This window comes from Nothoprocta perdicaria, unplaced genomic scaffold (assembly GCF_003342845.1).
Source record: "Nothoprocta perdicaria isolate Ctin4 unplaced genomic scaffold, notPer1 scaffold_443, whole genome shotgun sequence".
Taxonomy (NCBI): Eukaryota; Metazoa; Chordata; class Aves; order Tinamiformes; family Tinamidae; genus Nothoprocta; species Nothoprocta perdicaria.
This window is the reverse complement of record NW_020455692.1, coordinates 197,893-210,524: the sequence shown is the minus strand read 5'-3', so window position 1 is coordinate 210,524 and position 12,632 is coordinate 197,893. Positions and strand designations below refer to the sequence as shown.

General features: G+C 56.4%; 1 protein-coding gene across 1 annotated transcript in view; it reads right to left on the bottom strand.

Moving 5' to 3' along the window:
* Window positions 1-4,660: 4,660 nt before the first annotated feature.
* The window catches only part of TEX264 (testis expressed 264), a 52,951-nt gene continuing 44,979 nt past the window's right edge, over window positions 4,661-12,632 (bottom strand). Inside the window, exon 5 of the mRNA XM_026046460.1 lies at window positions 4,661-5,590. Coding sequence (XP_025902245.1) covers window positions 5,277-5,590 — 314 coding nt within the window. The 3' untranslated portion in view covers window positions 4,661-5,276. The remainder of the gene's footprint in view (window positions 5,591-12,632) is intronic.

Below are 12,632 nucleotides of genomic sequence, written 5' to 3'. Positions count from 1 at the left end.
GGAGGAGCAGTGCAGTGAAGGGTGTAATTTGGGAGCGATGTAGAGGGCAAGCAGCTGGAATTTCTTCCCTCATGCCCCCAAACTGCAATCTTCTCTCTCCCTGACATGACTTGGGCAGTACCCCACCTCGCTTGGGTGCCTTCTGCTCACAGGGACCCTCCCCCCAGGCACCTGAGAGCATTTCTTACTCACCCCCAATTAAAAAGAGCTCAAAGAAAAGACCAGGAAAGAGTCCCTGCATAATTTGAGCAGTAGACACACATTAGGAGGGATGGGTACATTGCTCCCAGGGTTTCCTCAACCAGAAAAGAAGCCAAGCACACATCAGTGTGGATCAGTGGCAAGTTGAGCTCTAATGTACAGGGTCAGCAATGCAGGGAACACCCCTGCTCCTTGGAGTTTATCTGTCCCTAGGGCAGCCAGCAAGACCATAGGATGAAGGGCGTCTTTGAGCTAAGCTCCTCAGAAACAGCAGCTCTCAAATCATCAGCAAGCTCAGTCAGAGAGTCCCTGTGATGGGTTATCACACACAGTACCTGCTTTAATAGGTTGATGTGGTGCTGAAAGGGAGGACAACCCCTCAAGAACCTCTGGGGAACTTCTTGGGAAGGGAAGCTAGTGGACAGGCTTGGTGACATCCCAAGTGCCCCAGGTAAGGCAGAGTCAAGTCCATCCCAGCAGAAGTAGTGCAATGGAGGGACTTTAGTCTGTTCCCAGTTCCCTCAAGAACTCTCTAACCTTGAGAACATCCTAACCACCTCCAGCAACTATGGCCTGCTCATCTCAGGCACCAACACATCTAGGAGCAGAGCGGAACTAGAGAGGTCTAGGCTATGGAGAGGCACTAAATGAGAGCCCATGTCCTCATGCAGGAGCACAGCAAGTAGAAAGCCAGCATTGCCCCACTTCCTGGAGAGATCATTTTGATCGTTTGCAGATCTTTAAAACCTGCTTGGATGCAGCCCTGTGCCATGTGCTCTAGGTGACCCTGCGTGAGCAGGGGGGTTGGACTAGATGACCTCTGAAGGTCCCTTCCAACCTTAAGCATTCTATGATTTCTATGATCATAGGCCTCACGCATGCACTGTGCTCCCGCAGGTACTGCATCACGGTCGGACTCCTCCCTTGGGGCCAGTACCACTGTAACTGTGCATGCACACAGGAGGATGAGTGTGGCCTGTGTGCACACTCAGCCCCTGGTGTAGGTTGCAGGTCAGGTGTTTGCACAGCTCTGCACACTGCGCACTCCCTCAGCGTCGCAGGGAGCACAGGATGTGTGCGCACCCATGTGTGCAGAGACGTGCTGCACGTGCACCCTCACAAACAGCTGCAGGGTGTGCACGGGGGTGGGCACCATGTGCACCCTCGCCCATTGGTGTATTCAGCATGCACATCTGTACAGCCACGCGTGTGTGCACATCAGCATGGGGTGCTCTGTGCCGACATCCGTACAGGGCATATCTGCCCAGATGTATGCACGCCATGTCTGTGCGCACATCTGCTCTGACCCATGCCGCATGCTGAGGTGCACACCCGCACATGTCRGCAGCTGTGCGCGCACCCATCTGCACAGCTGCACACATGTAATGCAGTGCACACCAACACCTGCGCCCGGCATGCACAGGATGCGTGCGCGTCTGTGCCAGGGTCTATTCCGTATGTGTGCACGCCTGCATAAGGGCTGCACTGTGCAGGYGCATACGTGCTACCTGGCCTCTCTGCGAAGCAGCAGGATGGCACATGTGTGTACGTGTGTCCCAAAGCTGATATACACATGCATGCTTAGCAGGCTGGGAAGCTTTAGGGGAGGGAGCAAAGCTTTGAAGTGTCTCTCCCSTCACTGCATTTCAGGGTCCCAGTTGTTCCCACAGGGCCATGGGCACCTCCGCTGGGCTCTCCTCCTGTTTTCGCAGGTTTTTGCATCTGCCCTTGTACCCCAGCAAGCCCTGCCACACAGTAAGGTCCGAGCACCCGTACCAGGGAACTCACCATGTCACCTCCAACCAGTAACCATTTAGCTCCTCCTGCCCAATCTGGAGAGAGCGAGGAGTAGCCAGGATAGCATGGGAAGCAAGGAAAGGAGCCCAAGGTGGTTGAGGCCACACAGCTCTGGGTTTGTGTCCCTAGGAGCAAAGCCAAGAGGAGGGTCTCCTGTCCCCCAACAGCTCTTGGGCAAGGACCTCGTAATGTGCCCATCCCCTCCCAAATTAACCCAGAGGTCTCACCACCCCTGCAGACCATGGGATCCCATCACTGCCGCAAACAGCTGGAGAAGGGAGCTGCAGGCACAACTGCATGCCACARTGATCCCCACCCAAGGTACCCTCCCGCCAAAGCATCCTCTATGCAGCTTCCCACTCTCCGTTCTTGCTCCAGGGCTATCCCTTCCACTTTGCTGCCCCACAGTCACTGTCCTTCAGGGTCCTGTCTCCTTCAGGGTGCCCCAGGGCCACCAGCTTGCCCATGCCGAGGTGCTCCGAGATCTGGCCACGCAGCTGCCGGTGCAGCTGGGCAGAAAGCAAGGGGCACCAGCAAAACACGAAGGGGAGAGGAGTACTGCCAAGGCCCCATCCCACCAGTGGCTCCGGGTGCTGGGCTGCTTGAGGGGTCTGCTAGGACAGGGACCTCGGTGAAGGTGCCGGGTGCCCTGCGTCCCACAGGTTTCGGGGGCTCCTGCCCCAGGCTGGGGTTAYGCTGCTGAAAGGTGAAGCTGCAGCCCCTCACGCACCCCAGTCCCGTCCCGTCCCCGTGCCCACCGTGGGGTCCCCGCCCGCAGCCCTGTCGGCGGCACCGGGGCTGTGCGCGGGCCGGGGGGGTCCCGGGCTGCCGCCGCCCCGCCAGGGCACGGAGAGACCCGAGGCCGCGGGGGCGCGGGAGCCGCAGCGCTTACCTGGGACCGGCGGACTGAGCCGGGAGCCGGAGCCCGAGCCGGAGCCGGTGCCGAAGCTGCCGCCCGCCGCCGCCTCTGACTCTTCGGCAGCCCCAGCCCGCCGAGCTGCTCCGCCCCCCGGCCCGCCCCGCGCCCGGCACAGCCCCCTGCCCAGGCTGCCCCCGCCTCCCCCCGAGCTGCGGGGGCGCCCAGGGGCACCCCGGCCTCGCGAGCGCTGAGTGCTCCGAGGGGCTGCCAAGGCTGGAGCGCCCGGGGTCACCAGCCGCCTTTCAACATTCGCCCAGACCCTTCCTGGCCCCTTCTGTCTCCCCGGGACCCCGTAGCGCCGCATCCTGACCGGTCCGGCAAGAGAGTTCCACATCTCCGCAACAAGAGCGGGACAAGTGTGGTGGGCAGTTGGGGGCAGAAGCAACTGGATGTCTCCCGCRCTCTGACGGCTTCCCACGCAGCTCCAAATGACCATCTCAGCACCCCCTGCCTCAGTTTCCCCGAGGGGCTTTCAGCAGTTGTTCTGCATGTCGTTGCCTTTCCAGCTGGGAGGGATGGGGGCAAAATTCCCCCTAGCCCCAGGGCTAAGGGGCAAGCGGCATCAGGATGTGCTGCCTGGCTCCAGCCCCCAGGGAGACGCTGCCAGGCATCAATATTTCAGGGGGGTTGGTTGAATCGTAGTAACTGGCAACGAAGATAAACACCCAGRAAGAGCAATATTTTTCCATGTGGGCTGGAGGAGTTTAATATTTTATCACTCGGAGCACAAAATATTTATGAACAATCTAATGGCAATCGCTGGCTGAGGAGGAGTCTCCACCTTTGCGAGCCAGGGAGGACACGTCCCCACTCTGGGTGGATGGCCAGGGGACTCCTGTCCCCGTTCCCCTCCCCATTGGGGAACCAGCTCCATTTTGGGACCACCACAGCCCTTCCCCCAGGGAAGCACAAGCCCTGGGTTGGCGAAGGGAAACAGGCAGCGGAGAAGAGCCGAGCGATGGGGCTGGGCAAGGAACTTGGGRAGGGAGGTGCTCTAACCTTCAGCCCTTGCTGCAGGACACGCTGGCAGCCCAGCCGATGACACCTTAGCCACCTTCTCCACTCTCCAGGGGTAAAATTCTTCTTAGCCACCTGCTCCTCTTACAGGGGCTGCAAGCAGGGCCTGCCCWGGGACCTCTCTCCAGCCGAGCTCTAACCCAGGACTACATCCCTCCTCCTTGATCCCAATGGGGCACCCCACACAGAGCAGCTGCACGCCTCGGGTTGCCACAGATGCCGTCTGTGCCCCTCATAGCCCAGGCAGGCCCTGCTCACCGCTGAACCCCCAGCAAGGAAGGTGGAGAACAGCACGGGGACATGGCAGGACCAAGCCCACCATGAACTTGGTGGTGACAACATAGGCATTTTTAACTCCCACTGAGTTTTCAAAACCCAAGGAGAAGGTCCTCCAGCAAAGGTCTGACGCAGCTCAGCACAGCTGATGTGACTCTCTCATTGCCCACAGAGCAGCTTGAGAAAGCRCCCGCTCTCCAGGTCTCAGTTTCAGCCCTTCTAAGAAGGTGAGGATGCTCCACAGGGCCAGCGGAGGCAGTGCCAGGTGTCCAAGCCCTCTCTCCTCCTTGCACCACATCCCTGCCGCAGGAGGGTGGCAAGTGCTTGGCCATACACACGGGCACAGGAAAGGAGGGGACGACCTGCAGGGGACGGCSCAGAGAAAGTCCTGAGCCTGAGCCTGCAGCCCATGATAGGAAGACAGACAATAACCCCAGAGGCCACCTTGGAGGAAAAGCATCCACTTTATTACAGATTCCAGAAGCTCCCAAGGCAGTTTCAGGAGGACAATTTTACACCAGATGTTTCAATTTCCAGCAAGGAAGAGAGAAGGAAGTGGCAGGAGGGACAAAATTAACCAACCCTATTCATTGCTCTTTGGTGCTAGAAGACACACACCTCGTGTGACACAGAAACAGGCTGCGGGAGAGAGAGGGGCCTCGGCCGAGAGAGGAGGAACCCGTGCCCTGCGCCCACACACACTCAGCGATGCCCACAGAGACTTTGCAACCCAGGGTCACCTAAACTGCAGCCRCGTTTTGCTGCCCACCAGCCTGCACCTACCCCAGCACCCCTAAAGCGTTGTAGRAGACCTACAACCTAAAGCGTTGTAGCCTTTCAGCTACACACCACCATGGCTGAACCATCCATCCTGGTATCGTTCAAACACCTTTTTCTTTCTTTCTTTTTCTTTTTTTTTTTTTTTTTTCTTCTGCAAAGGAGGAGAGCAAGTCCCAGGAAGAATCAGTAACTCAAATCTCTTGGCTGGAGAGGAAGGAGACAGGAAAGATGGCCAGTTCCCAGTACTTCGGATCCCTACGGAAGGCGAGGAAGCAAGGTCCCTGCTTTACTCCTCGCCTCTCTCAGCAGCAACGGGTTCCTTGGTCCACTTGCCTGTGACCTCCTTGYCTTCTGCGTAGCCCAAGTCAGGCAGCAGGCCTGGAGCTCCCTCGCCATCCCCAGTGACTTCTAGGTCCAGCTCCTCGAAGGAAGAGCCACTGGCTCCCGACTCGCTGTAGCTGTGCTCGCTACGATTGTCGGCCTCTTCCCGGCCACGGCTGGCTGGGAATGGTGACAGGATGGAGGTGGCCACTGAGGTGTCTCTGCTGCCCGTTGTGGCCTCCAGGCTGACRGAGCTGGTCTCACTCATGGTGTCGGCCCCTGGGACAGAGAGAGGAGGGGAGGGAGTGAATGTTGAGGCAAAGGCTAGATGCAGCAAGTCTGGCTGATGCAGTGCTTAAGTGTTTTTGAAGCCATCAAGAACCTTGGAAACACCAGCAAAGCAACACACCACAGTGGAGAGCATCATCTAGCTCGCATCACCTCCTGCGCCTTCAGACAACCAACGGGGCCAAGACAAGTGCGAGCACCCTGGGACAGGAGGTTGGGAGCTGCTTCATTAATGCTGGAACCTGAAGGGAGGCACTGAGGAGCAGCAGTTGTGAGAGCAAGACCCCCAGCAGTGCCTTGGGCCACCAGCAACTGGTTTGTGAGGGAGAGTACCCAAGCTGGGAACGTGGGGACAACCCTGCGCTGTGCACGGCGCTGGCACATCGCCGGGTGCAGTGCTGTGCCACAGGGGCCGGGGGCAGTCGGGAGGGCTGCTTCGTTCCTCGAGCACCAAATGAGGCAGGGATGCCCCAGTGGAACGCAGATCACGCTCAGATCCTTGGACACGCTGAACTCAGGTGAAGTCACATACGCAATATGCAGCCTTCCTCACAGGCTCAACGTAAGAGTTGTTGCAACTCACCCATCATTCCTCTTCTCTCGCAAATGCTTGAATGGGAGTAACTAAGGTCAGAGAGCACCCCTGCTCACAACACACTGATGTTACGGTGGCCACAAGAACGTTATGGTGGCCACAAGAAGCACCAGAAAAAACTGCTGAAACACTGGCCTGCACACAGACCCAGTGGTGTCCGCCTGGGTAAACCACCTCCCACATCTGCCTGTGAGCCGCTGAGACCCAGCCCTCTCATCTCCTATCACCCAGTGCAGCTCAGCTGCCAGCACAGCGACACAGACCCCCCCGCAAGAGCAGAAACGGAGCCAGCACCTCCAGAGAGATGTGCTCCAAAGCAGGGGAGAACCACTGAGAGCCAGAAGGTCTCTGCTCTTCTATATGCACAGCAAAGGAGGATAGGGTTGGAAAGGTGGCTGAGCACTGGGGCTGCAGCTGCCTTGCCCCGAACCTCTCCACAGCCAGTGCAGGAGCCAGACCTCCCGGAGAATGAAGCCTTTGTACCTCAAAGGAACACGCAGGGCACCTACAGCTGCAGAGGTGCACAGAGGGGTGCGGGCAGGGCTGGGGGAGCCCAGGCGAGGGGAAGCGGGGGCACAAGGGCTGACAAAATGGAGAAGCTGGTGGCCCTCATCCTTCCCTTTCGCCCGGCGCTGGAAGGAGCAGGAAGCATCTCCGCTTTCTCTCCCCAAGCACCAAGCCCTTCTGCCCCAGCTTCCTGCTCTCACCACCTGAGCCCACACTGCTCAGTAAAACGGCCCTGCCTTCCCCACGCATCCAGGGGAGGGATGGCCCCAAGGCATGTGGCATTACTGCCCTGCGTGGCCCCAGCTCCTCTGCAGCCTTCAAACCACATGGCAGCATAAGGGCAGCAGGGGAGCAGCACTCCCAGCTCCAGGTTTGAGGACAGAGGGGAACAGAGTAGAAGCAGGCACCAGCCTTCCCAGCCAGAGCGACATTCCCACACCACTGGGCCCGAAAACCCTCGTGCCCTCAAGCATCATGAGGTGCTTGGGCCCACTGCCTCTGCAGACCCTCCTAGCAGGTCGTTGCCTCAGGGGTTTGGTCAACAGCACCAAGTTGGTGTTGACAAAGAGACAATTGTGTCAGATGAAGCTTGGGGCTGTTGCCAGAGCAACCAGCTGGGAGACAAAACTCTCCTGTAAAACATTAATCATCATTAATTACAATTTCACAGAGTTATGACAACAGAAGCAAATATTGGGTGGCCTTCCTGCAGCGGAAGATGCCTGTCCTTCCACCTGGTGTCACTCCCTTTCCCATCCTCTTCCTCTGCGGACGAGCTGCCTGGAAGCACATGCCATGCTTGGGCTGCCTTCTGGCTCTGCTATCACCTCTGCTTGTTCCTTCTCGTACGGGTAAGGACTACACCAAGTTGGAAAATCAGGCCATGCAACGCTCCCATTTCAAAGCTAGGAAGGGAAAACAGGGAATAACACCTGCAAGGACCCGGGAAATCCTGGCAGGCGTCCTTCAGCATGGCAGGTACTCGGCAATACTTGCGGTGAGCTCAGAAGCGACACTGGAAGAGGACCGTGGGTTCATCAAGACGAGCAAAGCTCCTCTCCCGTGCGCACACTGCCTTGGGGACACCAGAGCGTGGGGCACGCGGCTAGACACAGAGGCAGCAATGAGAATTTCTGTGAACTCAGAGGGGCTCCAAAGAAAAGGCGAGGAAAGCACGGCACAATGTGGACATCCTCTCTCCTCCCAAACAGCCAGCAGCAGCCTCATCTTTAGGCATGGGCCCATGAAAGAGGAAGGGGTTCCTGCAGCCATCATCAGCCTCCCCAGATGCCCRGCAATAAAACTCTCTGCCTTTTCCCCACCTCAGAAGCAGGAGCTCTGTCTTCTGGAGGGAAGGGACCTACCAGAGGATTAATCTTCAAAACACTGTGCATTACCACGCGTTCTTTGCTGTTTATGCTACTTGGCATGGTTGGCTGCCAAGAGAACTGCTTGGAAATGGCAGTTCTTTCCCTTCTGAGCAGCAGCATCCCACAGTCCCACCTTCAGAGCGAGAACAATTCGGAGAGGACCAAGCAGCAAGAGCAGGACCAGGCACAGATGGGAAAGGCACAGCAGAAAAAGCAGAGGCCGCTCACGGATCAACCCTGCCTTCCTCCTGCCCCTGTGGACCTGCAGGAGAGGAGTTTTGCCAGTTCTTAGCTGAGGCTAATGCTAGCGAAAGAGGAGGATATACTCAAGTGTCTCCTCTCCCAACTCCCAACATAGGACAGGCAGCATAGGAAGCTGAAGCACAGGACAGGGTGTGTGCCTCAACCCAGAAGGGTCTGAATTTCAGCAGGTGACACGAGCTGAACAAAACGCGCAGCTCTCCAAACAAGCAGTGCTCGGAGGATACTCACCGAAGGGGAATAAAGAAACAGCAGCCCCGGAACTGCCACACGTTTGCTACAAGATCAGGGAGAGCCTCAACACGGAAACCACATTTGCTCTAAGTTGAAAAGGATGTTTCGCCTGCTGCTGGTTAGGTGCTCGCTGAAGGAGACCATGGGTAGCCAGGAGTTGCGCAGGCAGGCGAGGCAGAAAGCCAGGGCTCCTCTGCTAACTGCAGTTAACTCAGCAGGGTGCCGGGTCAGTCGAGACCCTCGAGAAAGATCAAGAGCACAGGGAGCTGCAGGAGATGAAGAACACAGTCTCYCCGAGCTCACTGCGAGCTGGAGGCCCCTTCCTCAAGCAGGTTGCCTCTTCCGTGGGTTCCGACAGGATTTGCTCCAGCTCCACCACCGTCAAACAACGCCTGTCTCAGGCAAACAGCTGCAGAGACCTGAGAACCAGCCAGCAGCAGCGGCTCCTCTCTCTCTTGCTGGCCTGCTGGTTTGGGCAGCTTGGGCTCACCCAAGAGCTTCCTCATGCTGGGAAAGGCTCACAGGGACAGAGAGCAGAATTTTTGGGCTGGGGGATTGGGCTCATAACAGATTTCCAGCAAACGGGTCAAACCATAAAACATGCAGTCCCACACATCTGTGGGCGCTGACTTATGTGGTTGGGCCAGGGTGAGCAGGACCCCTGCAAGGAAGCACAGGCCTAGGTAAATCAACAGCCTAGGCAGACAAAGCAATGGCTGCTGTCTCCTCTCAAATACAGTATTAAAACTCCCAAGTCCGGCCAAGGGTTTTTAAGCTCACTAGCAAGGACCTCAAAAGCTCAGGGAGAGCCAAGGAATGGCTGCAGCTCCAGTGCTTTGAGGTCCCATAGACACAATCCCTCTGTGATTCACGGGTGCTGGGGCAAAGCCCAGCACAGCTTCCAGACTGAAGGTCACACCATTCTGTTCGTCCTGAGGCCCTCCAAAAGCTGCCGCCCAGCATGAGCCAAGTTCTTCTCTGCCTGCAAAGTATCCACACAGTATTAAGGAGGCGGCAGGTCTAGCTGAGGTGCTGTCATGTAACCACACACCAAAAAACAAGGGAAGTCTGGAGGAGACAAGCACCAGCTTTGGAAGCTAAAAGACACGGATAAAGCTGACCTGCGTTTGCAGTCGCTCTGCTCTAAACCGACTTCACAGAAAACTGCCGTTGTTCTCACCCCCAGCAGCCTTGTCTCTCTTCTGCTCCGAGGGCGACAATAAATAGATTCGTGTTTCCTTTTAGCCAGGCACTTCTTCACTGCTCTGTCACTTTCCATCATGTTTGAGCAGCCTCAGCTGGCAAATTTGCCCATTTCAGCAGCCTCGCTGCGTTCTGCACAGGACAAGGCTCGCGCCGGTGGAGCCTGCCAGCCCGACCGGCGAGGCACGGCAGCGCAGGGGCCAAAACACGCAGGGGCAAGAGAAGGAGCCATTTGCTCTCGTGGGAAATGCAAGCCACCTTAGGCATGGGGACATGGCATGAAGCTACATACGTTCCAGCAGATTTACAGCTCCTGGATCCAGGAAGGATTCTCCCCACGGCACACAGCTAGGTGGAAGCACACAGTGCTGTCAAAACGCTCTTATTTATTCCRCTTCCTCCAAAGACAGCACAGCCGGCTGCAACAGGTTCCAGGTCAGGAACACAGTACCTAGAACGGTTTCCTTTGTGAGAAAGAGAGGCAAGTTTTGACTTGCTAGATGCAAAGACTTCTAAGCACAGCTCTGGAGATGACCTAACTAACTAGGTTGTGACCACCAGCAGAGTCTGAACCCTGAGGACTTGACATTATTATAACAAAGTGTATATTGTATTAACGCCGGGGCTTTGCCCAAGCTGAAAAGCATGATATGGCTTGTCCACTGGAGTACAAGTGTGGTCGAAGGATGAGGAAAGCTAAAAGCAAGTGAAAACGTTGAAGCATGAGGCTCGAAGCCAAACTACATCTACTTGGGATTCTTTTTCCAGGTAGAGAAAGGGCCAGTCCAATGGCACAAGAGCCTCTGCAGGTTCAACGTGAGAGGCAGCTAGGACAGGTCAGATGGGAGAATGGCTTAGTAGGAGTAGGCCACGCATTCTGCAGGAGCGGGAAGTTCTCCTTGAAGAGCTCGCTGCCTTCRAGAGGGCAGAGCAGCCAAATGGATCAAGTAGCCCATGGCCCTGACTTGGCTGGCACTGGGGTTGCAATTGCCATTGCAGCTACAATGCTGAGACACCTCAGAAGGACGGGTGACAGAAGCCAGGACATCAGTGAGGAGAGAGGAGCAGTGGCYAGAGACAGCTTCTGAGCAGCTAGGGAGCCGCAGACAGCAGAACAGCTGCTGCCATAGGGGAACTGCTCATCTTGCAAGTGCCAAAGAGTCTCAGCAGGAGCCCAGCCAGCTCAGGCAGCTCTGTCCCGCGGACAAAAGTGGCTTCCAGCAGCCCTGGGCCACTCTGGGTAAGGTCAGTTAGAAAACCTCCTGGRAGAGAGGGCTGGCTCACTCACCTCACACATCACCCTGCCGGGACACAAACAGCTTAGCAGAATTCCCCTCTTGGTGCTTCTGGGTCCTCTCCTTGCCCAGCGTGATCAAATATTCATCGCCTCTGCAGCTAAATAATAGATCAATGAACTGCCAGGAGGGAGGCAACTAATCTGAGCTTGCTGCAGCCTCCACAAAAGCCCCCAGGCACCAGGGCAAGCCAGACAGAAGAGCAGGCAGGCCAAGGCGCCACGTGGCAGGCAGGAACGTCCCTGTCCTTGTAGGAACCTCGCACTTGGGAGCCCTGCTCCAGCCTGGGCCTGGCAGGAGGAATCTGCTGGGATCTCTTCAAAGGCGATGGTGCTTAAAGTGGAGAGYAGTGATTAGGAAGGGAAAGGGTAAAGGTGAGGCAGAAGACATCAGGAAGGCTCACCAGTCTTCTTCCATTGCAGTGGGGCTCAGCAGGTGACACCRCCAGCGTCACACAGTCAGGGTACGGCTGCCTAGCTTCTTGCCTATCTCAGTTGAGCAATGCCCAGCACCCTGGGAGTCACAAAGTGCAGGACTGAGGACCTGAAGACTGGGAAACCGGTCCTGGTTCGGAGCCTTAGAGCAAGAGGGAACAGTCCAACCTTGGCTTTGGAAATGCCACACTGTCCTCGGAACACGCCTGGAAGAAGTCTTCTCCAAAACAGACCGCTGGACAGACTTGACTTGAGCAAAAGTAGCACCTGAGCCTCTCGGCAGAGCCATGCGCTGAGAAACCATCTGTGTTCTCACCAGGAACCCCATGTCAAGAGGCGACTCATGTTTGCTTTCACCTTCTCCTCACTGCAACAGGGTCATGCTCGGGAGGACACTGCTGAGAACAAGCCCGGAGCAAAGGCCCACTGAGAGCAACACTGATACCAAAGCCCAAGAAAATAACTAAGTACTAAACAAAACTAATTGTGATTGACACTGGCCCCCTGGAGACCCATCAGTTGCGTTTCAAAAATGTTCCCTGTCTCTCTGATGACCCTGATGATTGCAAAGAGGAGACAGAGTTGGCGTTGAGGCATCAGCATCTCCTAGTGTGTTCYGAGCACATCAGTTCTCAGAGAAGCAAACAGATTCCTGCTCCACGCACAGAGAGATGACAGAGAGCAAAGACACTTGATCATACTCAACAAGCTTTGCTGTCCAAGCTGGAGGCCCACTGCACCTTGCAGGGTGAACAGGGGACAGTCTAAATGAAGGATGCTTCTTCCCTGTTACAGGGTCAGGCGCTCACTGCTCAAGTGCAAGAAAACAAACCCAAACCCTGAAAGGTGGGCGGAACGGCAGAGCCTTCCACTGCAAACTCCAGAAGTCATTACCTCAAGCCAGCTTGGGAGTTGTTGGCACAGCTGCTTGGGGAGAGCCTGAGAGCCATGGTTGCAAGGTGCTGTGCCCACACAAAACATTCTTAAACAAAGACTTGCTGTGAAATCAAATGGTCATTTAGAGGTTTCTTTTCAACATTTTTTTGGGGAATGGAGGGCTTAAATATTGCAAGGTGGGAGCCCAACCGAACCAGAAGTGACGGTCCAGCAAAGCCTTGTGTAGAGCCCCCTCAA